The sequence below is a fragment of the Anomaloglossus baeobatrachus genome, chromosome 5 (genome assembly GCF_048569485.1).
Source record: "Anomaloglossus baeobatrachus isolate aAnoBae1 chromosome 5, aAnoBae1.hap1, whole genome shotgun sequence".
Taxonomy (NCBI): domain Eukaryota; kingdom Metazoa; phylum Chordata; class Amphibia; order Anura; family Aromobatidae; genus Anomaloglossus; species Anomaloglossus baeobatrachus.
The window spans coordinates 211,675,258-211,699,817 of record NC_134357.1 but is presented as its reverse complement, the minus strand read 5'-3'; the positions used below and the strand labels follow the sequence as shown (position 1 = coordinate 211,699,817).

Sequence of the window (24,560 nt, the reverse complement as noted above, 5' to 3'; positions counted from 1 at the left end):
GGGAATGAAGAACAGTTGGTTGTCATTGGCAGGGAGAGCAGTTACTGCTTGCTCCCACACTGTTGTGTGTGAATCACTGTAATGAGCGGAGATGACCTCATGAAGTTACTCCAGGTAACTGCGGCGGGTAACACAACTGTGTGTGAGCGGCCATGAACAGGGATGAGTGGTGACAGCATTAATTATTTGCAGTTCAATGCCGCGGCTCCTGCACCAACTATCGCAAGAGGCCACTGCAATGAACTTCGGCGAACACATAAGTTCTACTGAGTTCAGTGCCCGCGAAAGTATCTGTTCTGCATAGTGGAAGCCCTCTCGCGATACTTGGCGTGAGAACCACAGGTAATGAATTCAGTTGAACTCATGAGTTTCCTGAAGTTTATTGCTACTGCCTCTCGTGATACTTGGTATAAGAGCTGCGGGCATTGAACTGCAGTGAATTCATGCTGTCACCACTTGTCCCTGCTCATAGCCGCTTACACACTGCTGTGTGACCCGTTGCAGTGCGGGCTCATGAGGTCATGAGATGAGCTCATGACCTCATGAGCTCATCTCAGTTCACTACAGTGATTCTCACACAGCAGTTTGTGAGCATGCAGTGACTGCTTACTCTGCCAATGAGAAACTATCTGTTTTTCATTGACTGGGACAGTGAATCTTGAAATGTCATGGGACTACATTTTGGATTATGTTGGACCGTGAATTAGGATTTTTGCAAGGTAATAAATTGGAAAATGAGGCTTTCTCTTGTCTTTCATTAATCATTTTCTCTTTTTTATGTCTTTCAGGTTCGCTTTGGGAAGTGTCGTGGGACATCGCTATGGATTGCGGCAAACTTTTTTTCAAATATATTTTTAAAAATTGGTGAACGAGGGCTGTAGTTGGGGTGTTTGTTCAAATAAAATATTTTTTTAACATTTCTACTGTATTAATAATGGGGATGTCTGCTAGACACCCACCTATTACTATACCAGGGCTTCATGCCAGCTGGCAATTCACAGCTAATATCAACCTCATATATTACCCCATTTGCCACCGCACCAGGGCAACAGAAGAGCCTAGTACAGCACCAAATTTGGTGCATCTAATAGATGCGCCACTTCTGGGGTGACTGCAGGCTGCTGTTTTAAGACTTGGAAGGGCCAAATAACTATATACCTTCCCACCCTAAAAATATCAGCCCCCAGTTGTCTGTTGTACCTTTTGCTAGTTTTGCAAAAATGGGGGGGACCCTATGCCATTTTTTTAAATTATTTTTTCAAATAATTAAAAAAATCAGCGTGGGATCCCTACTATTTTTGGGTAACCAGCCAAGAGACAGCTGACAGATGAGGGTTACAGCCTGAAGCTGCTGTTGTACCTGTGCTGGTTATGAAAATGGGGGGACTCCACTTTTTTCCCCCAGTAAATGATTTATTAACTCTGCTAAATAGCTGTACTAGCTATCTAGCTATCTCTCTTTAAATTTATTATCTATATATCTACTGTATCTAGTATCTATCCAAATATCTATCATCTCTCTCTATCTACTGTATCTATTATCCATCTATCTACTGTATCTATTATCTACCTATCTACTCTATCTATCTATCTATTTATCTATCTTTCTCTAGCGTGCTAGCATTAATCTATCATTTTGTGGCTTTGCACATGTTTTACACATAAAATAACAATCATTTCAGTATTATGTGTTTTTTTTTGTGGTACTGGTCACACGGGTGTCACACAGACGTGTCACACAAACTTACGGATGTCACATGAATACCAAATGGCTAACAAACACAGACACACGGATGGTCATATGGTGGTCCAAAAGGAGCCATTCTACACATGCTTTTTTCAAACGGATGTGTGAAGGAGGCATAAGATGTGGAAAAAAAACCTCAATACTCAAATCACCTCTGCTGCTCATTGTCCACTGAATAATATTTGGTGCCTTCTCTAACTGCCACTCTGCGCTAATACCCCAGGCATTCCTGCCACGAGGACATGTATGATCAAAGACATCTTGGACTAGAAGTCCTGGCCTTGTGTGAAGAGTCCCAGGGTTTCAACTCACAGCGGCGGTAAGAAAAGACTATGAGGACCATACAGGTGAGAGTGCGCAGCAATTGTGGCTGGGAGGTAGGCAGTTGGGGGAATGTTATTTTTTTTTTCTGGCAGCCATCTATGGTCCAGCAAAGTAGTGGCCAACTATAGATAAACATTTAAAGCACTACTCAAGCGTTTTCTTTCATTTCACAGTTGGAGTGGTGCTTTTAAGCCCCCTTCTCCTACACTTATAATCCCCCCCCCGGTGTCTTCATCTGTTTTTTAGCATCACCCCTGTCAGTCTTCAGCAGTTTGTGATGCACTGGCTGCTCCAGTGTTTCATGGAGTGTGTCGGAGGACACTATTCAATACAAGTTTATGAGTTTCTCATTCTCTCTCGTAGACTTGTATTGAGAGCTTGTGACGCAACTTCTGACTTCTGACCAGTCAGATGTTTTCAGTCACAACATGGCGCCACTGGACCAGAGCGACGCCACAAAAACGTGAAACTTCCAGAGGGTGAGTATATATCAATTGGAGGCAGCGGCCTTAGAATAAAACCATCACTCTAGCGGTGAAAAAAATAAATCGCTTGAATGGTGCTTCAATATTAAAAACTTCCTACTCCATTGTAGCTGCTTCTTGTGTTTTGATCAGAAATCAAAGTGTTTATAGTAGTAGTGAGCACTTAGTATTATCAGTAATATGGTCTGAGTGAATGCTGCAGCCAGACAGAGAGGAACCACTTCAGTCAAAACTTGCAGACCAGAGAGAGGGATTGGACCTGGTAAGGAGGATTACACTGCTCTTATAGGTTCCTGACTCTCTGCTGGCAATGCATTTTGCTTCAGTTTGATGCTTACATATGTTTGATACTGTAATGTTTTGGTGCATCGCACCTTCTTCTTTTGAGAACTGTAGGATTGCAGGAACCTTACCATATGTCTACACTCCTTTTGTGCCCAAATATCTGCAACATGGACTTCTGATCAAACACCTTTACACTATTGAAGCGACCGGTGGTAAGGCCGCGGGTGTGTGTGTATGCTCTATTCCAACAAAATCCCCATACTCAGATTTTACCGGTAGTAACATTTCTTTACTATAAAACATATTTATAACACAATCAACCGAACTATCTGCGCACATGTGTATGGTGGAGTCCCCGGATCTTCACTCCTTCCGGGTGCGCAGCAAGAGAAAAGAAAGAAAAGAGAAAAAAACAGCAAAGAAATGGCGGCAACTTTCCCTAACTTTCCCTACAATCACGTACCAATCTATCCCAGAAGAAGATGCCGCTCCCACGTCGCAGGCCTGTAGTCTCACGATGATGGGTCCCGGTGCAGCGCTGAAGGGATGCAGCTCCTCGGTCTTTTCCTTTGATCTTCTCCCGCTGGTAACGGATTCTAGTCAGTCTTTTAGTCCCGGGGCACACCGAGCAGAAGAAGGGAGGTCACGGCCCCTGCACTTGCACTCAGGATGCGATGCTCTGCAGTCGAGTTGTCACAGCCCCTGGATATGCACTCCGGGCATGATGCTCTGCAGTCCGGTTAGATCCTCGGGGAAAAAACAAAGTCCTGCAGACCGGGGTTGGCAGAAACCACTTCCACAGGGTGATTCCTCCAAGAATCCGGTGGCAAAAGAGCCCTCTGTTCAGGGAGATCACATGCAGCTCTCTCCTGTCTGAGCTCCGGGGCTGAATCTCCTTCCCGCACTTTTTCTTCCTGGTCAGAACACACAAGCTGCAGCAGGGGATTTCCCACCTCTGTGTTTGTGATTGCACAGACTGACACTGCCCCCTTGTGGGCAAGTGCTGAAGCAATATTCAAATCCATTTCTACATTAATGATGCTGTCTGAATTGTTGATCCCATTACATACCCCCCCACTTAAAGGTTGGCAGTCCCTGTCAACTACCGTCGGTTCCCAGGCAGCGATGACTGCAGATGTCACAGGGGTTGGTTGAGAAGTGGGCCATACATACTGGTCCCTGTAACACCGCCCGGGCGGGATCCCAGCAGTGGTGCGGTCAGTGCGTCTCAAGGGTTGGTTGTTCCCCTCCCCGTCACTGTCTTTACGCCCCACTTCAGTCAGCACTCCGAGGGAAGAACTGGGTCATGTAGGTGGGTCACCGGTCTCAGAGTCGACGTGATCACTACGCTGGGAAACGTCCGTGACGTCAGTCGTGTTAGCAGCGTCACCCCCTCCGGGTACTGTGGTAGGGGAGTCAGGCTGGGATCGGCAGGGACGCAACATATTTCGGTGCACAGTGCGAATGCTGCGACTGTCTTCACCCTGCACTCGGTATACATGCCCGTTGGGGTAGGGGCGTTCGATTACCCGGTAGACTTCAGCCTCCCACTTGGCTCGAAGTTTCCCTTGCGGCTTCTTGATACGGAGCAGGACTAGCTGTCCCAACTTCAAGGGTTGCTCTTGCACGGGGAGTGGGTCAGCATGTATCTGGCCCCGGATTTGTTGGCTCACCAGCCGGTGTACAGTCTCCATCTTCTGTCGGTGAGCATTTAGCCAGGAGGGGTAGTTATGGCAGACATCATCTCCAGGGCGGAATAGGTTCAGGTCATGGACCCCTTTTCCGGGGCGGCCAAAGAGAAGGGTGTGTGGGGTGTAACCAGTCACGGAGTGGACCTGGTTGTTGTAGGCCCATACTAGATCGGGAAGGAATTGGGGCCATTGGTCTTTCTTATCATCGGCCAGGGTGCGGATCAGCTGGAGTAGAGTCTGGTTGAAGCGTTCACATGCACCGTTCCCTTGTGGGTGGTAAGGAGTGGTCCTCGACTTCTGAATCCCATACATCCGATGCAGCTCTTCGATGACTCGGCCTTCGAAACAAGCCCCTTGGTCGGAGTGCAACCTCTCCGGACACCCATAGACGTGGATGAACTGTCGACAGATGGCCCGTGCAGCCGATTCAGCCGTCTGGTCTTAGGATCAGTGTTATACATTTCCCCCACTATCTTAAGTTGTTCAGTCCATTCAGTTACAGCATAGTTCCGTCCGTCAAACTTTCTCACCTGATTGACAATAGATGGCGGGGGAGCCGTCCGGTTATAAGTTACTACCGGGGGATGATTTTGTTGGTCACACATCCTGCCGACTACGCCACATGAAGCGACCGGTGCTAGGGCCGCGGGTGTGTGTGTATGCTCTGTTCCAACAAAATCCCCATACTCAGATTTTACCGGTAGTAACATTTCTTTACTATAAAACATATTTATAACACAATCAACCGAACTATCTGCGCACATGTGTATGGTGGAGTCCCCGGATCTTCACTCCTTCCGGGTGCGCAGCAAGAGAAAAGAAAGAAAAGAGAAAAAAACAGCAAAAAAATGGCGGCAACTTTCCCTAACTTTCCCTACAATCACGTACCAGTCTATCCCAGAAGAAGATGCCGCTCCCACGTCGCAGGCCTGTAGTCTCACGATGATGGGTCCCGGTGCAGCACTGAAGGGATGCAGCTCCTCGGTCTTTTCCTTTGATCTTCTCCCGCTGGTAATGGATTCTAGTCAGTCTTTTAGTCCCGGGGCACACCGAGCAGAAGAAGGGAGGTCACGGCCCCTGCACTTGCACTCAGGGTGCGATGCTCTGCAGTCGAGTTGTCACAGCCCCTGGATATGCACTCCGGGCGTGATGCTCTGCAGTCCGGTTAGATCCTCGGGGAAAAAACAAAGTCCTGCAGACCGGGGTTGGCAGAAACCACTTCCACAGGGTGATTCCTCCAAGAATCCGGTGGCAAAAGAGCCCTCTGTTTAGGGAGATCACATGCAGCTCTCTCCTGTCTGAGCTCCGGGGCTGAATCTCCTTCCCGCACTTTTTCTTCCTGGTCAGAACACACAAGCTGCAGCAGGGGATTTCCCACCTCTGTGTTTGTGATTGCACAGACTGACACTGCCCCCTTGTGGGCAAGTGCTGAAGCAATATTCAAATCCATTTCTACATTAATGATGCTGTCTGAATTGTTGATCCCATTACATACCCCCCACTTAAAGGTTGGCAGTCCCTGTCAACTACCGTCGGTTCCCAGGCAGCGATGACTGCAGATGTCACAGGGGTTGGTTGAGAAGTGGGCCATACATACTGGTCCCTGTAAGACCGCCCGGGCGGGATCCCAGCAGTGGTGCGGTCAGTGCGTCTCAAGGGTCGGTTGTTCCCCTCCCCGTCACTGTCTTTACGCCCCACTTCAGTCAGCACTCCGGGGGAAGAACTGGGTCGTGTAGGTGGGTCACCGGTCTCAGAGTCGACATGATCACTACGCTGGGAAACGTCCGTGACGTCAGTCGTGTTAGCAGCGTCACCCCCTCCGGGTACTGTGGTAGGGGAGTCAGGCTGGGATCGGCAGGGACGCAACATATTTCGGTGCACAGTGCGAATGCTGCGACTGTCTTCACCCTGCACTCGGTATACATGCCCGTTGGGGTAGGGGCGTTCGATTACCCGGTAGACTTCAGCCTCCCACTTGGCTCGAAGTTTCCCTTGTGGCTTCTTGATACGGAGCAGGACTAGCTGTCCCAACTTCAAGGGTTGCTCTTGCACGGGGAGTGGGTCAGCATGTATCTGGCCCCGGATTTGTTGGCTCACCAGCCGGTGTACAGTCTCCATCTTCTGTCGGTGAGCATTTAGCCAGGAGGGGTAGTTATGGCAGACATCATCTCCAGGGCGGAATAGGTTCAGGTCATGGACCCCTTTTCCAGGGCGGCCAAAGAGAAGGGTGTGTGGGGTGTAACCAGTCACGGAGTGGACCTGGTTGTTGTAGGCCCATACTAGATCGGGAAGGAATTGGGGCCATTGGTCTTTCTTATCATCGGCCAGGGTGCGGATCAGCTGGAGTAGAGTCCGGTTGAAGCGTTCACATGCACCGTTCCCTTGTGGGTGGTAAGGAGTGGTCCTCGACTTCTGAATCTCATACATCCGATGCAGCTCTTCGATGACTCGGCCTTCGAAACAAGCCCCCTGGTCGGAGTGCAACCTCTCCGGACACCCATAGACGTGGATGAACTGTCGACAGATGGCCCGTGCAGCCGATTCAGCCGTCTGGTCTTAGGATCAGTGTTATACATTTCCCCCACTATCTTAAGTTGTTCAGTCCATTCAGTTACAGGATAGTTCCGTCCGTCAAACTTTCTCACCTGATTGACAATAGACGGCGGGGGAGCCGTCCGGTTATAAGTTACTACCGGGGGATGATTTTGTTGGTCACACATCCTGCCGACTACGCCACATGAAGCGACCGGTGCTAGGGCCGCGGGTGTGTGTGTATGCTCTATTCCAACAAAATCCCCATACTCAGATTTTACCGGTAGTAACATTTCTTTACTATAAAACATATTTATAACACAATCAACCGAACTATCTGCGCACATGTGTATGGTGGAGTCCCCGGATCTTCACTCCTTCCGGGTGCGCAGCAAGAGAAAAGAAAGAAAAGAGAAAAAAACAGCAAAAAAATGGCGGCAACTTTCCCTAACTTTCCCTACAATCACGTACCAGTCTATCCCAGAAGAAGATGCCGCTCCCACGTCGCAGGCCTGTAGTCTCACGATGATGGGTCCCAGTGCAGCGCTGAAGGGATGCAGCTCCTCGGTCTTTTCCTTTGATCTTCTCCCGCTGGTAATGGATTCTAGTCAGTCTTTTAGTCCCGGGGCACACCGAGCAGAAGAAGGGAGGTCACGGCCCCTGCACTTGCACTCAGGGTGCGATGCTCTGCAGTCGAGTTGTCACAGCCCCTGGATATGCACTCCGGGCGTGATGCTCTGCAGTCCGGTTAGATCCTCGGGGAAAAAACAAAGTCCTGCAGACCGGGGTTGTCAGAGACCACTTCCACAGGGTGATTCCTCCAAGAATCCGGTGGCAAAAGAGCCCTCTGTTCAGGGAGATCACACGCAGCTCTCTCCTGTCTGAGCTCCGGGGCTGAATCTCCTTCCCGCACTTTTTCTTCCTGGTCAGAACACACAAGCTGCAGCAGGGGATTTCCCACCTCTGTGTTTGTGATTGCACAGTCTGACACTGCCCCCTTGTGGGCAAGTGCTGAAGCAATATTCAAATCCATTTCTACATTAATGATGCATTCTGAATTGTTGATCCCATTACACTATGAATGTCTGATACTTTTCAAACTGTAGTACCCTATGGTTCCCCTTGTGTTTTATCTATAGCTCTCACAGAGGAAGGGCATTGTTTTGCCCCAAATCTCCTAAACTGCCCAGTAACAATGCAGTTATTTATATCTCATCAATTTATATTTAGCTAATTATATCTCTCTAACTTTTCTTTACGTTTTCTTAAATGTGTTAACCTTTGAACTTATAGCATTGCGTGTATCATATTGCTATTTAGGAAAAGTCCTTTTATGCCCTGGAAATGCATTGCTTTTAAAGTGAATCTATAAGCAGATATTTACTATTTATTCTGAGATCAGCATAATATAGTTCATGAGACCCCGATTACAGGGATCTGTCACTTATTAGGTGTGTGCTGCAGTTTCAATACAACAGCAGAGAAGATCAGTTAATTGGTGTAAGGCCTCCTTCACACGTCAGTAGATATGTTGCAGTTTTTATATGTTAATTAGTTCAATTATTCCAATTTTTTGATTTTTTATTTTGTATAAATCAAAACTACATACCACCAACGTGCAGATATATCCATAAATAACTAGACCAGTGGTCGCATATATAAAATACACAGACAATATGTACGATAACCATATACAGTTGTCAAAAAAGTGAAGGTTCACAGAAAATGGGGATAGAGTCAGAGCCCAACTTATCCTTGGGACCATACAGACTGGTTCAGGCAGCGCCACATAGTATGGAAGTAAGGAAGATTTCAATCCTTATAAGTCCAAGGAAGTATATGGGGCAACTCTCCAGCAATTTCCTTTGTATTGGAGGTGAGCCTTCAAATTCATAGATTGGATAATCTCCACCTCAAACAGGTTATCTCCACCTCAACGCATTTCCCCATACAGCACAAACGTATGGTTCATCAGGAGGCCAACGAGATATATGGTATGTAGTTTTGATTTATACAAAATAAAAAATCAAAAAATTGGAATAATTGAACTAATTACTATATAACAGTTTTTATATGTACCAGAATTATGGACATACGCAGACCCATTAAAATCAATGGGTCTGCGCACACATCAGTGATTTCTCACTGACCGTGTTTCCATGCAGCACACAAGTATGTCTGTGTGTTCCACACGGAGACCTGTATGTTTTTCTCCGGCACTGATCACTGATCAGTGGTGTGATCTGTGTTACATGTACCAGAGAAATCACATATCTGTGAAATAAAATGATTTTTATACTCACCTGTCTCCAGTGCTGCTGTTTTCAGTGCTGTGTTTCCTGCTTCCAGGCTGGCTAAAAGACTTCAGCAACACAGACAGCAGCGGCGTGGTTAGGTGTGTATAGACGTCCCTGCTCTCCATGTGCTATCACGGATAGCACATGGAGAACACACGTGATCCAAAATCAAGGCACACAGAGAGATATATGTGTCTTTAACATGTCAGTGAAAAACGTGTGTGTTTTTGACTGATGTGTGAAAGAGGCCTAACCTTGCGTCCACCACTGATTTTCAGCTTGCTGACAATTCACAGTGTACACAAGAAGCTGCCAGTCAAGGGTGTGGCTGGGTTATATACAGAGCAGTAGATTTAGGTCTGCGACATCTACACAATACAAAACAGGGATTCTATGAAAACTGCACCAAGTAGCCTAGAAAAATGATACATTACTAGAATCAGACTCTGCCCTATATTATGCTGCATTCGGATTATATAGCAAAAACCTGCAGACAGATTCCTTGCAGCACTTTAATACAATGTATTACCATGCTTTACAATCCAAGGAGGCACATCTGTTAAAAGTGTCCAATTACCTTATTCTTAAGAATAAACTGGAAGCTCGATGATTAGCTCTAAGGGGTACTTTGCACGCTGCAACATCACTAGCTGATGATAGTGATGCCGAGCGCGATAGTACCCGCCCCCGTTGCACATGCGATGTCTTGTGATAGCAAGTGCGTGTGAAGCTACGGCAGCTTCACACGCACTTACCTGCCCTGCGACGTCACTTTGGCCAGTGACCCGCCTCCTTCCTAAGGGGGCGGGTCATGCGGCGTCACAGCGAAGTCACACGGCAGGCGGCCAATAGAAGCGGAGAGGCGGAGATGAGCGGGCCATAAACATCCCGCCCACCTCCTTCCTTCCGCATAACCGGTGGACACAGGTAGGAGATGTTCCTCGCTCCTGCGGCTTCACACACAGCGATGTGTGCTGCCGCAGGAACGAGGAACAACATTGTATCGACATTATGAAAATGAACGACACTACACAGATCACCGATTTTCGACGCTTTTGCGATCGTTTATCGGTGCATCTAGGCTTTACATGTTGCGATGTCATTACTGGCACCGGATGTGCATCACTTTTGATTTGACCCCGACGATATTGCAGTAGCGATGTCGCAATGTGCAAAGTACTCCTAAGAGACACCTCCTAGTGAGGAGTTCAAACATTTGGTTCTCATATTGCTTTTTTTTAATTTTTTTTATTTTTTACACTCTACAATGTTTTCAATTATTGTTTTCATTTTCATTTTGTTAGGGCTCATACGCACGTTGCGTAATTGTATGCATTTATGCTGCGTATTGCACTGCAGTGTAAATGCATGCGTCCAAATCCGAGCGTTCATAAAATGAGCATGTCAATTATTTCTGCGTTCTGGTTGCAGTTCCCACTCTGTCTATGGTGGGGGCAGCAGCCAGAGCGCATGAAATCGGCATTTTTTAACAAAAATACTGCATTAATTGTGCAGCGATTTGAAGCGCACTTGTGCTGTCAAATCGCTGCAGAATAATCAGCAGTTACGTGCGCATGAGCCCTTACTCTGATTTATAAAAAGGCATCTTTCACTATTTTATGCTCAGACAATATAAACTTGATAACATGAGACCAAGGTTCCAGTGCCACATACTTTTTCCTGCTGCAGTTGTTAGATATCAATTGTTTATTAGCTTGGCTCTCCCTTCTCCTTGTGCGGCATATTGTGAATCATGATGTGTTGAACACAAAGCAAATAGAAAAATAAATATCATAGTATCATAGTATCATAGTTTTTAAGGTTGAAGGGAGACTCTAAAGCCCACTTTACACGTTGCAATTAGTTGTACAATCGCATTTGCGATGTGACACGCCCAGGTTGCATACGGGATCTATGAGATTTCACGTTGGTCGTTCATTTGCTGTCACACGAGCGTTAGTAGTCTATGTTAAATTGGTCAATTTTGTGTGCGATCCTTTAGATCATGTGTTCTGTGACGTATGCATTGAGCACCTTTTTTTTTTTTTTATTTATTGACTTGCCAAGCGTGTGTAATGTGTAGGGATGCGTTTTTACTATGTCATCTGCCATTCAGCTCTGCTACATGGCCGCTAACAGCAGACACAGACAGCCATGTAGCAGAGCTGAATGGCAGATGACAGCAGACACAGACAGAGCCGCACTGTCAGAATGAACTCGGGTGAACTTAACCCGACTTCATTGTCATGCTGCGGCTCTGTCTGTGTCGCGCCCTGATTAGCGGTCACCAGTGAAGACTCACCGGTGACCGCTAAACTCCTGAGTGACTGAAGTTAGCAGCCCTCTCTCATATACTCACCAATCCCCGATCCCCGGCGCTGCACGGCATTCACACTGCTCCGGCGGCTTTTACTGTTTTGAAAAAGCCGGCCGCCCATTAAACAATTTCGTATTCCCTGCTTTCCCCGCCCACCAGCGCCTATGTTTGGTTACAGTGAGACACGCCCCCACTCTGAGTGACAGGTGTCACACTGCACCCAATCACAGCAGCCGGTGGGCGTGTCTATACTGTGTAGTGAAATAAATAATTAAATAATTTAAAAAAACGGCGTGCGGTTCCCCCCATTTTTAAAACCAGCCAGATAAAGCCATACGGCTGAAGGCTGGTATTCTCAGGATGGGGAGCTCCACGTTATGGGGAGCCCCCCACCCTAACAATATCAGCCAACAGCCGCCCAGAATTGCTGCATACATTAGATGCGACAGTTCTGGGACTGTACCCGGCTCTTCCCGATTTACCCTGGTGCGTTGGCAAATCGGGGTAATAAGGAGTTATTGGCAGCCCATAGCTGCCAATAAGTCCTAGATTAATCATGTCAGGCGTCTATGAGACACCCTCCATGATTAATCTGTAAGTTACAGTAAATAAACACACACACCAGAAAAAAATCCTTTATTAGAAATAAAAACACACACATATACCCTGGTTCACCACTTTAATCAGCCCCAAAAAGCCCTCCTTGTCCGGCGTAATCCAGGATGATCCAGCGTCGCATCCAGCGCTGCTGCATGGAGGTGACCGGAGCTGCAGCACACACAGCCGCTCCGGTCACCTCCACACAGCAAATGAACACAGCCGCGCGATCAGCTGCTGTCACTGAGGTTACCCGCGGCCACCGCTGCATCCACCGGTGGCCGCGGGTAACCTCAGTGACAGCAGCTGATCGCACGGCTGTCTTCATTTGCTGCATGGAGGTGACCGGAGCGGCTGTGTCTGCTGCGGCTCCGGTCACCTCCATGCAGCTGCGGTGGAAGCGACGCTGGATCATCCTGGATTACGCCGGACAAGGAGGGCTTTTTGGGGCTGATTAAAGTGGTGAACCAGGGTATATGTGTGTGTTTTTAATTCTAATAAAGGATTTTTTCGGGTGTGTGTTTATTTACTGTAACTTACAGATTAATCATGGACGGTGTCTCATAGACGCCTGACATGATTAATCTAGGACTTATTGGCAGCTATGGGCTGCCAATAACTCCTTATTACCCCGATTTGCCAACGCACCAGGGTAAATCGGGAAGAGCCGGGTACAGTCCCAGAACTGTCGCATATAATGTATGCGGCAATTCTGGGCGGCTGTTGGCTGATATTGTTAGGGTGGGGGGCTCCCCATAACGTGGAGCTCCCCATCCTGAGAATACCAGCCTTCAGCCGTATGGCTTTATCTGGCTGGTTTTAAAAATGGGGGGAACCGCACGCCGTTTTTTTTAATTATTTAATTATTTATTTCACTACACAGTATAGACACGCCCACCGGCTGCTGTGATTGGGTGCAGTGTGACACCTGTCACTCAGAGTGGGGGCGTGTCTCACTGTAACCAATCATAGGCGCTGGTGGGCGGGGAAAGCAGGGAATACGAGATTGTTTAATGGGCGGCCGGCTTTTTCAAAACAGTAAAAGCCGCCGGAGCAGTGTGAATGCCGTGCAGCGCCAGGGATCGGGGATCGGTGAGTATATCAGAGAGGGGGATAGACTGACATGGACTGAGAGTGAGGGACAGAGATAGTGACGGACTGACAGAGATTAGTGCATGACAGACATTGTGAGGCGCTTCAGAACGCAGCTTTTCAGCTGCGCTCTGAAGCAGACCTTTTTTAAGCTGCGGTGCAGAGCGCACACCTGCGCACATAGCATCAGACAACAAAATCGTATGAGGGATGTCACACGTTACAATTGACTAGGTTCGTGCAACAAAACGCTCAATTCTAGAGAATGATACGATGTGTTTGCGATCAACGGTTTTGCGTTCAATCCTGATCGCATGTAGCTGTCACACGCAGATACCTCACAAACGATGCCGGATGTGCGTCACTTACAACTTGACCCCAACGACGGATTGTGAGATATATTGAAGCGTGTGTAGCGGGCTTTAGTCCATCTAGTTCAACCCGTAGCCTAATATGTTAATCCAGAGGAAGGCAAAAAAAACCCAATGTGGCAAACAAGTTCCAATGGGGAAAAAATTTTCTTCCTGACTCCACATCCGGCAATCAGACTAGTTCCCTGGATCAATACCCTGTCATAAAATCTAATATACATAACTGGTAATATTAAATTTTTCAAGAAAGGCATCCAGGCTCTGCTTAAATGTTAGTAGTGAATCACTCATTACAACATCATGCGGCAGAGAGTTCCATAGTCTCACTGCTCGTACAGTAAAGAATCCTCGTCTGTGATTATGATTAAACCTTCTTTCCTCAAGACGTAGCGGATGCCCCCGTGTTCCAGTCGCAGGCCTAGGTGTAAAAAGATCTTTGGAAAGGTCTCTGTACTGTCCCCTCATATATTTATACATTGTGATTAGATCCCCCCTAAGCCTTCGTTTTTCCAAACTAAATAACCCCAAGTTTAATAACCTGTCTTGGTGTTGCAGCCCACCAATTCCTCTAATAATCTTGGTGGCTCTTCTCTGCACCCTCTCCAGTTCAGCTATGTCCTTCTTATATATCGGTGACCAGAATTGTACACAGTATTCTAAGTGCGGTCGCACTAGTGACTTGTACAGAGGTAGAACTATATTTTTTTCATGAACACTTATACCTCTTTTAATACATCCCATTATTTTATTAGCCCTGGCAGCAGTTGCCTGACACTGTCCACTAAAGTGAAGTTTACCATCCACCCATACACCCAAGTCTTTTTCTGTGTCTGTTTTACCCAGTGTTCTACAATTAAGTACATAATCATAAATGTTATTTCCTCTACCCAAGTGCATGACCTTACATTTATCTACATTAAACTTCAATTGCCACTTCTCAGCCCAATCCTCCAATTTACATAAATCTCCCTGTAATATAAAATTATCGTCCTCTGTATTGATTACCCTGCAGAGTTTAGTATCATCTGCAAATATTGAAATTCTACTCCGCATGCCCCCAACAAGGTCATTTATAAATATGTTGAAAAGAAGCGGGCCTAATACTGACCCCTGTGGTACCCCACTATGAACTGAGACCCAGTCCGAGTACGTACCATTAATAACCACCCTTTGTTTCCTATCACTGAGCCAGTTTTTAACCCAGTTACACATATTTTCCCCTATCCCCATTATTCTCATTTTATGTACCAACCTTTTGTGTGGCACCGTATCAAAAGCTTTTGAAAAGTCCATATACACAATATCCACTGCATTTCCCTGGTCCAGGCTTGAACTTACCTCTTCATAGAAGCTGATCAAATTAGTTTGACAGGATCGATCCCTCATAAACCCATGTTGATACTCTGTCATAAGGTTATTTTTGTTGAGATACTCCAGTATAGCATCTCTCAAGAAACCCTCAAGGATTTTACCAACCGTAGAGGTTAAACTTACCGGCCTATAATTTCCTGGCTCAGTTTTTGTCCCCTTTTTGAATATTGGCACCACATTTGCTATGCGCCAGTCCTGCGGTACCGACCCTGTTATTAAGGAATCTGAGAAGATTAAAAATAATGGTCTATCGATCACAGAACTCAATTCCTGTAGTACTCTGGGGTGTATGCCATCCGGGCCCGGAGATTTGTCAATCTTAGTGATTTCGAGGCGGCGGCGTACTTGGTAATATGGTAGTTATGTACTGGCTAACTAGACTTCGAAAGAATACTGGTAAGAAATACTGATAAAATTAAAACTGCACTTTTACCTTAGGATAGCAGATCACATTAACTTTATTGTGCTTTCGTCTTGCACACAACACCACATACCGTTTATAAGAAAACTGTAGTGACAGTTTTTCAAGAAGTACAATCCACTCAAAATCAATGCTTTTCATATGAATAAAGCTTGTATAGCTTTATACATACATTACATTTACACTTTTAATTAATACAATGGAACATTTGTGCTTTTGGTTGCTCCATATTCTCTTTTTCATATTTGCACCAGAGTTGGAGTGATTCACACAAATACCTTTTTCAAAAAAAGTTTGTGAATTTATATTACAGTGAACATTCTATGGTAAGCCGACCCTAACAGCAAGTAACAAAAGGGTTACCATCTTCCTTAAAAACATTTTGGTAACCAAAGGAAACCACAAATTATTAGTTCAGAACTTGGTGGAAGAGCCCTGCATTCATACAAATTATTTATGCCTCACATTAACTGATTTGTTGCACTGTTTTAAACCAGATTATGTTAAAATGGAATTACAGTAGTTGCTGTTGTACAACTTTAGTCTTTAAAAGTTAGCTAACTATACATTTAGGTTTTGGGCTTTTTATTTTACTTCAAATTTCATGACACTGCTTCCATTGCAAAGTCATCTATATCTTTCATTGAGATAATATCTGAGCTTCTACTTGTAATTCTGTCCATGCTGAGTGGAGTCCCTAGCGTTCTCTGGTCACGGGAATCACAAGATATAAAATTATGCATTTTTACAGAATCCTCCTCTCTGTCATTCCATAAACTTTGACTTTCACAAGTGTTTCCATTTTCATGATGCATAAGCTCTGCTGTTCCCTTGTATGGTACTATAGATGAAACAGGTACTGGAGTGAGCCCTGGGTACATGATATATGGACTATCAGACATTTCAAAGGCTGGACTTTCATTTTGTGATGGTGGTAGTGACATTTTCAGATATTGTCCTGTTTCAGGGTCATAGACGTTTTTCATAAGCAAGCAAACAGGGATGTCAACCATGAAGTACCGACCAGAGTCAGGGTCCAAAAGAAGTTTACGCTGGGTAAGTGGAAGGGATGGCGTTGAGGATTCAGATATGATATCTTCATGTTTTAAGGATCTGGGTGTGCATGTCATTAATTTGTGATGTGATTGTGGGGTCACCAATGTTGATGTGACAATGATTGGTGATGAAACATCTAGAACAACATCAGATTCCTGAACATCTTTTTGAGGCATATCTGTCTTTCTACGTTTTTTGGTCAGACGCTTGGCACGGCGTAATGCTTTTTCTGTTTTAGGAGGTACAGCAGGAGGCTTTGCATGCATCTTCTGTAGTTCTAAAGAGGATGCTTTTTCCTGTTTTACTAAGTTAGTGGTTTTTGGCTCAGAGTCAAGTGGAATTACTTGTTCAGGGAGCAAAAAATTGAACTTTCCATTTCTTGTATTTATACTTGTTGAGGGTGGACTTGGTAAATCTTCTAAAGCAGAAAGTGCTGTGGTGAAACCAGAGCTTTGTGTATTTACAGACATAGGACTGGCTACAATGGAACAAGTAACACTTTCTGACATTGGACTTGTTATGGTGGAACAGGCAATATCTTCTATAAAGCTAACGCTATCCTCAAACTGTAAAATTCCATTATCAATAGGAGAATCTATTGTATTTTCAGTGTCAATACAAGGACAACTTATGTGTTCTCCAGTTCTTAGTTCCTTTGTAGAGTCACTTACGTTCTGTACAATCAAAGTGTTACATTCTGGTGATGGTCCTGCTACTTCAGAGACACATGTTTCAACTGGATGGAACAATGTCTCTTCTAAGCCTGGAAACTCTGTACTCCTGCTAGCCTTAGTCATTTTAATAGCATTTGACTCTTCTACCTCATGTTTATTTTTCTCATTACAAATACTATGACCTTTTCTCCAAAGTATCTGGTCTTCTGCTTCTTCCTTGTAAATGCTTTCTTTGCTATCCTCCATTGCTTCTTGTTTTGAGCTTTCAGTGGTAAGGCTTACTGTTAGGTGCTTCTGATGTTTGCTGACTTTACTGATTTCTGTTTTATTTGTGCTGAGTGTATCTGTACTTATGCCATTGCTTTCTTTTACATCAATAAAGTCACCTATCCTCCATACATAGTTATCATTTAACTTCTTAAAGACCAAACAATCTTCAGAAAGACTCCTGAAAAGAGGAAGTCTCACTGACTTTGTAACAGGAGAAGATTTAATTTTATTATCTTTTAGGTAAAATAAATTTGGCTTGAATGGTGTTACGGATAGTGGCATTTTAAGCTCCTCAGCACATGAACTTTCTGCTCTTGGTATTTCTTCTGTCACATTCTCATGGCATTCTTCTTTTTCAATTTGACTTTCCAGAAATCCAGACTTCACATTGCTTTCCATTCCATCTAATTCATTGCAATTATGAACAGCAAAATATTGTAAAATGTCTTTACTCACATCATCTTTACTAACTTGTTTTTCACTTTCATCATGATCAACAATTCTTTTACTTTCATACTCTTCAGAGGGAAAACATGTCTTTGATTGTTTTGGAACAATGTCCATACTTGTTTTTATAACACAGGTGCATGGATCAGATGTAACATTTATAAATACATTATGCTTAATCTCTTCTAGATTTTCCATTCTTGACAAAAAATGGACTTCTGTGTTTTTTATGCAAGCTATAGAGTCTTCAGTACACACCATGTTCTTCTCACCTACATAGGTATCACTATTGTTAAAAAAATTCAGTGAAGGATAATCAATTTCTTTACTGATATGATTTTTATTAGTACTGAGACATTGAGAACCTTCCTTCTCCTCCTGTGTAAAATTTGCATCTGGAATACATTTTTCTTCAGAGATCTCTCCAGTCTGATGTTCTGTGAACTGATCCATGGGACTCAAGGATAAATAGTTGTCAGATTCATTTGCAACTAATTTACTTATACATTCTGTTTCTCTTGTTGACCTTAAATTCTCCTCAAAATAAGTGTGATTAGAATGTCCAGTTTCATAAACCAATTTATTTACATCTGGTAAGTTATTAGTATGGGCAACAGATTCCTGCATGTTAACATTTTTTATCAAATTGTTTTCAAAGCCATTTCTTGTAATATTGGCTGGATTATATGTACTTTTGACTCTTTTTCTCATATCTTTCAAATTAAATAGTAAACTTGTTGCCTTAGACTTATAATCATCTCTTTTTCTATATAAAATAATTTCCCTTTGGTCTTGATCGTTATTTGTAATGTTAATTGGAGGTGTCATTGTAACGTTTTCTTCAAGGGCTTCTTGGATGTTTTTCCTTCTTATAACTGGAGTCAAAAGATTTGATATGTTAAAAGATGATGGTTTTTCTTCTTGTACTTCTTTGCATAAAGTTATATTTTCTTGGCATGGAACTGCAGTAGTCACTCTCTTGGCCACACTTGTACTTTGAATGTTCTTCTCTGGGACAATTTGATTACTGCTTTTTGTTTTCCTCCATGGGGGTATATGAATACTGCTGCCTGATAAAGTATAAGAAATAGGTGGGGATTTTTCAAGTGTAGTTGCAACATCTACAGATTCAACCTTTCTAGTACTGTGTTTTTTCTCTGTAAAATGAAGTGGCATTATCTCTTTAATTGCTTCTTTTTCAATCTGTTGTATTAATGTTTTTATTCTTTCAGTGGGTGGCTTCTCATTCTCTGTTTCTTTGACTTCTGTGCTTGTTGCTTCAGACATTTCGATATTTTCTGTGGAAATTATCTTTGCTTGGCCTTCTTCTTTTTGTTGTAGAAACATTTCCGATGAATTGTTCGATGCTGAACTATTATTAGGTGAAGCTGTATGACTACCTTGCACTGGTGATTTAGATTTATTCACTTTATTTGTCCAGTTGACTGGCTCCTTACTTGCTAAATGTCCTTCATCTATCTTTATAACATCTTGATTTTTTACATTTAGTGGAGTTCTTGTTCTTGCAGCTTTCATGTAAGAGTCTCTATTTTGCTTTGTATTTCTTCTATTAGGAAGTGGAGGCACAGTTCTAAGCATTTGATTAGCATCAAAACTGCTAGATACTGAAGAAGCAGGAGAAGTCCAGCCTAACTCAATTCTTCCATCTCTTGCCTTCATTCCAGATATTGCTCTTTGAAGCAAAGGTGAGCAAGGGGTTACTGCTTGTGGAATTGGAGGTGTCCCTGGTATTGAACTGTCACTTTCATCACCTCCAATGATTTTCCTATTTATGTCACTCCATGATTTAAAGGCACTGTGTTCACTATGCAAAAAAGCTGTCCTTCTCAGCGAATCCTTGTTCTTCATCGCTTTTTTAGCTTGATCAGTCAATGGCAACCCTGAAGAAACCAAGGGGGACCCCGGAAGCCGAGAACACATTTTAGTTTGAGACTCCAGAAAAACCTCTCTGGCAGTACGCCTGTGCACATTATTATTCCCATTAGGATGAGAATCGTCTAGATTTATACATTCTAATATTGATTCACTACCAATATCAGCTTTTTCTACAGTCTCACTTTTAGGATTTGCTTGAATGTCTTTATGGGAATCTTTAGAGAAAAGGAGTCGTGTGTCTAAAGGAGAGTCATTTGGTATCTCATTTTCAATATTATCGAATGTCTGTATCAATGATGAAACTTTTGAACGCTGCTTACAACCTCTTGGTACAGGGACATATAGTTTATTGATATTGGTCTTGACATCTGTCAAACCTACCTTTGCATAAGTAAGCAAAGGCTGGAATGTAGGAGCCCACTTCCCATATTGGCGTGGAGTTGTGGGTAACTGTGCTAATGGCTGAGTTTTTCTGACTGAAAGGTTAAAAATTCCTAGATGGTACTTTGATGAAAGTCCTCTTATAGGGGACAGCACATGAGGAACATCATTAAATGTTTCTTCTTCTGCAACACTTAAACTTCTGAATGCTCGGTCTGTGAAACTGCTCACCTCCCGGTCTGTGTCATCCATTTGAGTCACATTTGTAACTTGGCCATCAGCCTGTCTTTTATGCTTTTTGTAACGAAGCATTTCAGTAAAACTATTTTATATTTATATGGATGGCAGATGTATAAAATATTCTTAGGTTCCTAATGGGATTAATCCTGTGAATAGAAAAAAAAAATAAACTCAATAGGATTTCTATTATGCAACAATTCAAGTATTTATTTTTTATTTTTACAACAAATGGACAATGTGCAAAGAATCAGACAAATGATACACACACACACACACACACACACACACAGACACATATACACTGGAGATTAAAATTAAAGAACAACACACAATTTCCTAAATGTTAAGGTCATTGTGTAGACTTATGTGACTATATCCTAGCATGAGTAAACTAGCAATATGTTAAGCTTATTTCATAAATTCGGAAGCACATAATAAAAATGTAAATTAGAAAATGAAAAAGAACACTGATCAAAATTAGAGAATACTTTGAGATACCTGCAAGTTATTGGTGTTAATGTGGCACCTGGTGCTAATTTCCTTAATTATCTGACAAACCCTATTTAACTGGCAGTCTAAATTTCCAGTTTGCACGGATTTTTAAAAATGGTGTGACGTTCCAAAGTGACTGAAACTGGCCAGCAGCAGGTTGGCCAGATGAAGGCCAAATGGGTGACCCTATCAATCATATAAAAAAAGAGAAGTTGGTCATTCCAAGTCTGTGATTTTGAGAATATTGCATCTTTAACACAACACAAATTCTTTCAAGGCTCCCAAGAAGGCTGGTCGCCCTCAAAAGACAAATGCAAGAGAGGACAAGATAATGCGGAGACTCTCCATGGGTAATCATTTCAACATGGCAGCTGGAATTGCTCACCAGTTCAGCACTGAACAGAGTAATCATCTGTCTCGTCATACAGTGTCATGACGTTTAAGAGCATTTGGACTGAAAGCCCATTCTGCAGTGACCAAAATTCTCATTAGCAGAAAGAATCAAAAGGCTTTGGTGAGGAGCATGATGTGTGGACAGAGGAGCAGTGGTCCACAGTTCATTTCAGTGATGAAAGCAGGTTTAATTTATTTGAGTCTGATGGGAAACATTATGTTTGTCGACAAGCTGTGGAAAGACTGAAGTCAAAATGTGTTAAGTAGTCAGTTAAAGGTAGTGGAGGAAGTGTCACGGTTTGGGGAATGTTTTCTGCAGCAGGAGTTGGGTCTCTCATATAGCTACATGGCAGAGTGAATGCAAGTGTGTATCAGAACCTTCTTCAACAACACATGGTTCCTTACTTGCAATCATCACTGAATCCACTGGCAATTTTAATTAAAACAATGCCCCTGTCACACAACAAAACAAATAAAATAGTTCCTTGAAACAAAAAACATTGAAATAATGAAATGGCAAGCCCAGAGTCCTGATCTAAACCCAATAGAAAACCTCTGCAAAATCCTTGGTGACAAAGTTATGGCTTAAAAACACTCAAATCACAATAAGTATATAAATAAAAATGACTAAAGGCTGCTTTACACGCTGCGACATCGCTAGGGATGTTTCTAGCGATCGCACCTACCCCCGTCATTTGTGCGTCATGGGAAAATCACTGCCCGTGGCGAACAATATCGTTAGGGAAACATAGGTACGATCCTCGGATATGCCAAAAAGTATCTGGCCTCCTGATGACCCCTTTGGGAGAAACGCATTGAGGCAATTCTGAGGATATCTGAGCATCGTACCTATGTTTCCCTGAATGGATAAGTACCTCTGACTGTCCTTTGGTACACTGTTATGCACTTTTATAACACTAGCACTTTAAAATCCATGGTTGCTAGGGTCTATTAGGCTGATATAATGCCCGTATTGAACTACCCTTATACTATACTGTCATGCACTTTAAATCAGCACAGGCACTTTATATTTATCTGCTTCTAGGTACAGTAGGGCATACTAGGGACAGTGCTCGTGGAGTGGGGGCACCATAATAGACTATTAGTGTATATTAATAAGGTGCTGACCCCTGCGTGAGGTAGTAGACAGGAGGGAGATTGATATTAGGGTATATACATATATAACCCTGGTCCCACTCCTGCACGAAGACCCAGTTGTTTGCAACCTCACTGTTGATTGGTGTGAAGCTGATTTGTGACATTGATATGACCTCACTATTGACAAAAAAACTCACTAGCTATCTGCTTAAATTATCTTTTTGAATTTTTATGTATATATATTATGCACCTTTGAGCACTTTTTCATATCTGCTGCTAGGGTGAGGTAGGGCAGGTTAAAGATAGCCTTCGTAGAGTAGGGGCACCACACCGTCCATCATTAGGGTGCCGATCTCCGCGTGAGGTAGTGGACAGGAGGGAGGTTAATCGGTAGGGTGTGATCTATAACCCTCCTCCCTTCTTTATCTGTGCACTTAAGTCATTTCTATTTATATATTTATTGTGATTTGGATGTTTTTAAGGAAAAATTACTAAGTTTTTAAGGGTAATATATGTTTTTGGTTTATGAATAATCCTTATGATTTCTGATTTTTGCCAAAATTATGGCCAAGAAACCCACAACAGTCAAAGAACTGTGGAAGAGCCTGGAAGAAGAGTGGACCAAAATTAGAAGACCAAAAAAACAAACAAACCAGAGAAGTGTGAGAGACTAGTGATATCCTGTTGCAGCAGATGTGCTGAAGTCATTCAAGCAAAGGCCTGTGCACTTGTGCACTTCTTATTGATTGGGGACTGTTGTTACCTTCAAAAAATGTAGTTATAATTAGAAAATGTAGTTATAATCTTTCTCTGTGCTACAGACATTGCTATCCTCTAATCACGTTTTGGGCAAAATAAAGGGTTTATGGTGATATACTTAGGGTCTTTTGTAAAACACTGTTCTAGTGGTTTGGTGTACCCTTTACATAAAACCTTCAAGTCTTGATCAATGTAGATTTCATCATATGAGAAAAAAGCAAGTGCCCATACATTTTTTTTCTAATCTTGATCTCCATGTTATATATACCGTGTATGTATATGTATATATATATATATATATATATATATATATATATATTAATTATATGTGTATATATATATATATATATATATATATATACATATATATACAGAGAGAGAGGGAGAGAGGGAGAGCGGGAGTGGGAGAGAGAGAGAGAGAGAGAGATGTTGAGGATGTTGAGGATGTAGACCAGCTCACCCGTGACAGCTCTGTATGAATAATTCCTCTTGTCCTGAATATTGCATGGAACCAGACCGGGGGTAGGTCTTGAACAATGTGGAAAAGGAAGATGGATACAGCAAATATCAAGAGGTCCGGTTGGCATAAAACTATGGATTTAATGGTAGAAAAATTTAAAAATCTAAAAAAGCTGTGAATAATAAGTTGCAGGAAATAGTGCGTTACGGACTATTTCCTGCAACCTATTATTCCCTGCTTTGTTATATTTTTTATTTTTTCTACAAATAAACCCATAGTTTTATGCCAACCAAACCTCTTGATATTTGCTGGATCTATTTTCCTTTTACAGACATATATATATATATATACATATATATATATATATATATATATATATATATGAAAAAATACTGCATTGATCCAGCAATGACAAGGTAGAAGCAGGTTGCTTATACAAGTAATCCAAATTATTATTGCCAAATTCCGTTAAACATACAAAGACCCAGTAGGAACAGGAGCAACTAGTATCAGCAGACAAAACGCTGATTTTTGACAGAGCTGTGTATATATACAATTTATATATTATTTTATTTATATACATATATATATATATATATATATATATATATATAATTATATATAAATTGTATATATACACAGCTCTGGCAAAAATTAAGAGACCACTACACAATTTTCAGTTTTTCAGATTTTTCTCTTTATAGCTAGATTTTTGAGTAAAATGTAAATTGTTCTTTTATTCTATAAACTACTGACAACATGTCTCCGAATTTCCAAGCAATAGATTTTGTATTTATTTTCTGAAAATGAGAAATGGTCAAAATAACCAAAGAAATGCATTGTTTTCAGACCTCAAATAATGCA

General features: G+C 42.8%; 1 protein-coding gene across 2 annotated transcripts in view; it reads right to left on the bottom strand.

Annotated features, from left to right (window-relative positions):
- Positions 1-15,551: 15,551 nt before the first annotated feature.
- C5H10orf71 (chromosome 5 C10orf71 homolog) overlaps positions 15,552-24,560 on the bottom strand; it is a 715,842-nt gene continuing 706,833 nt past the window's right edge. For both annotated transcript variants that reach the window (XM_075349117.1, XM_075349119.1), the window contains exon 3: positions 15,552-20,640. In XM_075349117.1, coding sequence (XP_075205232.1) covers positions 16,133-20,566 — 4,434 coding nt within the window. In that variant the 5' untranslated portion in view covers positions 20,567-20,640 and the 3' untranslated portion in view covers positions 15,552-16,132. The remainder of the gene's footprint in view (positions 20,641-24,560) is intronic.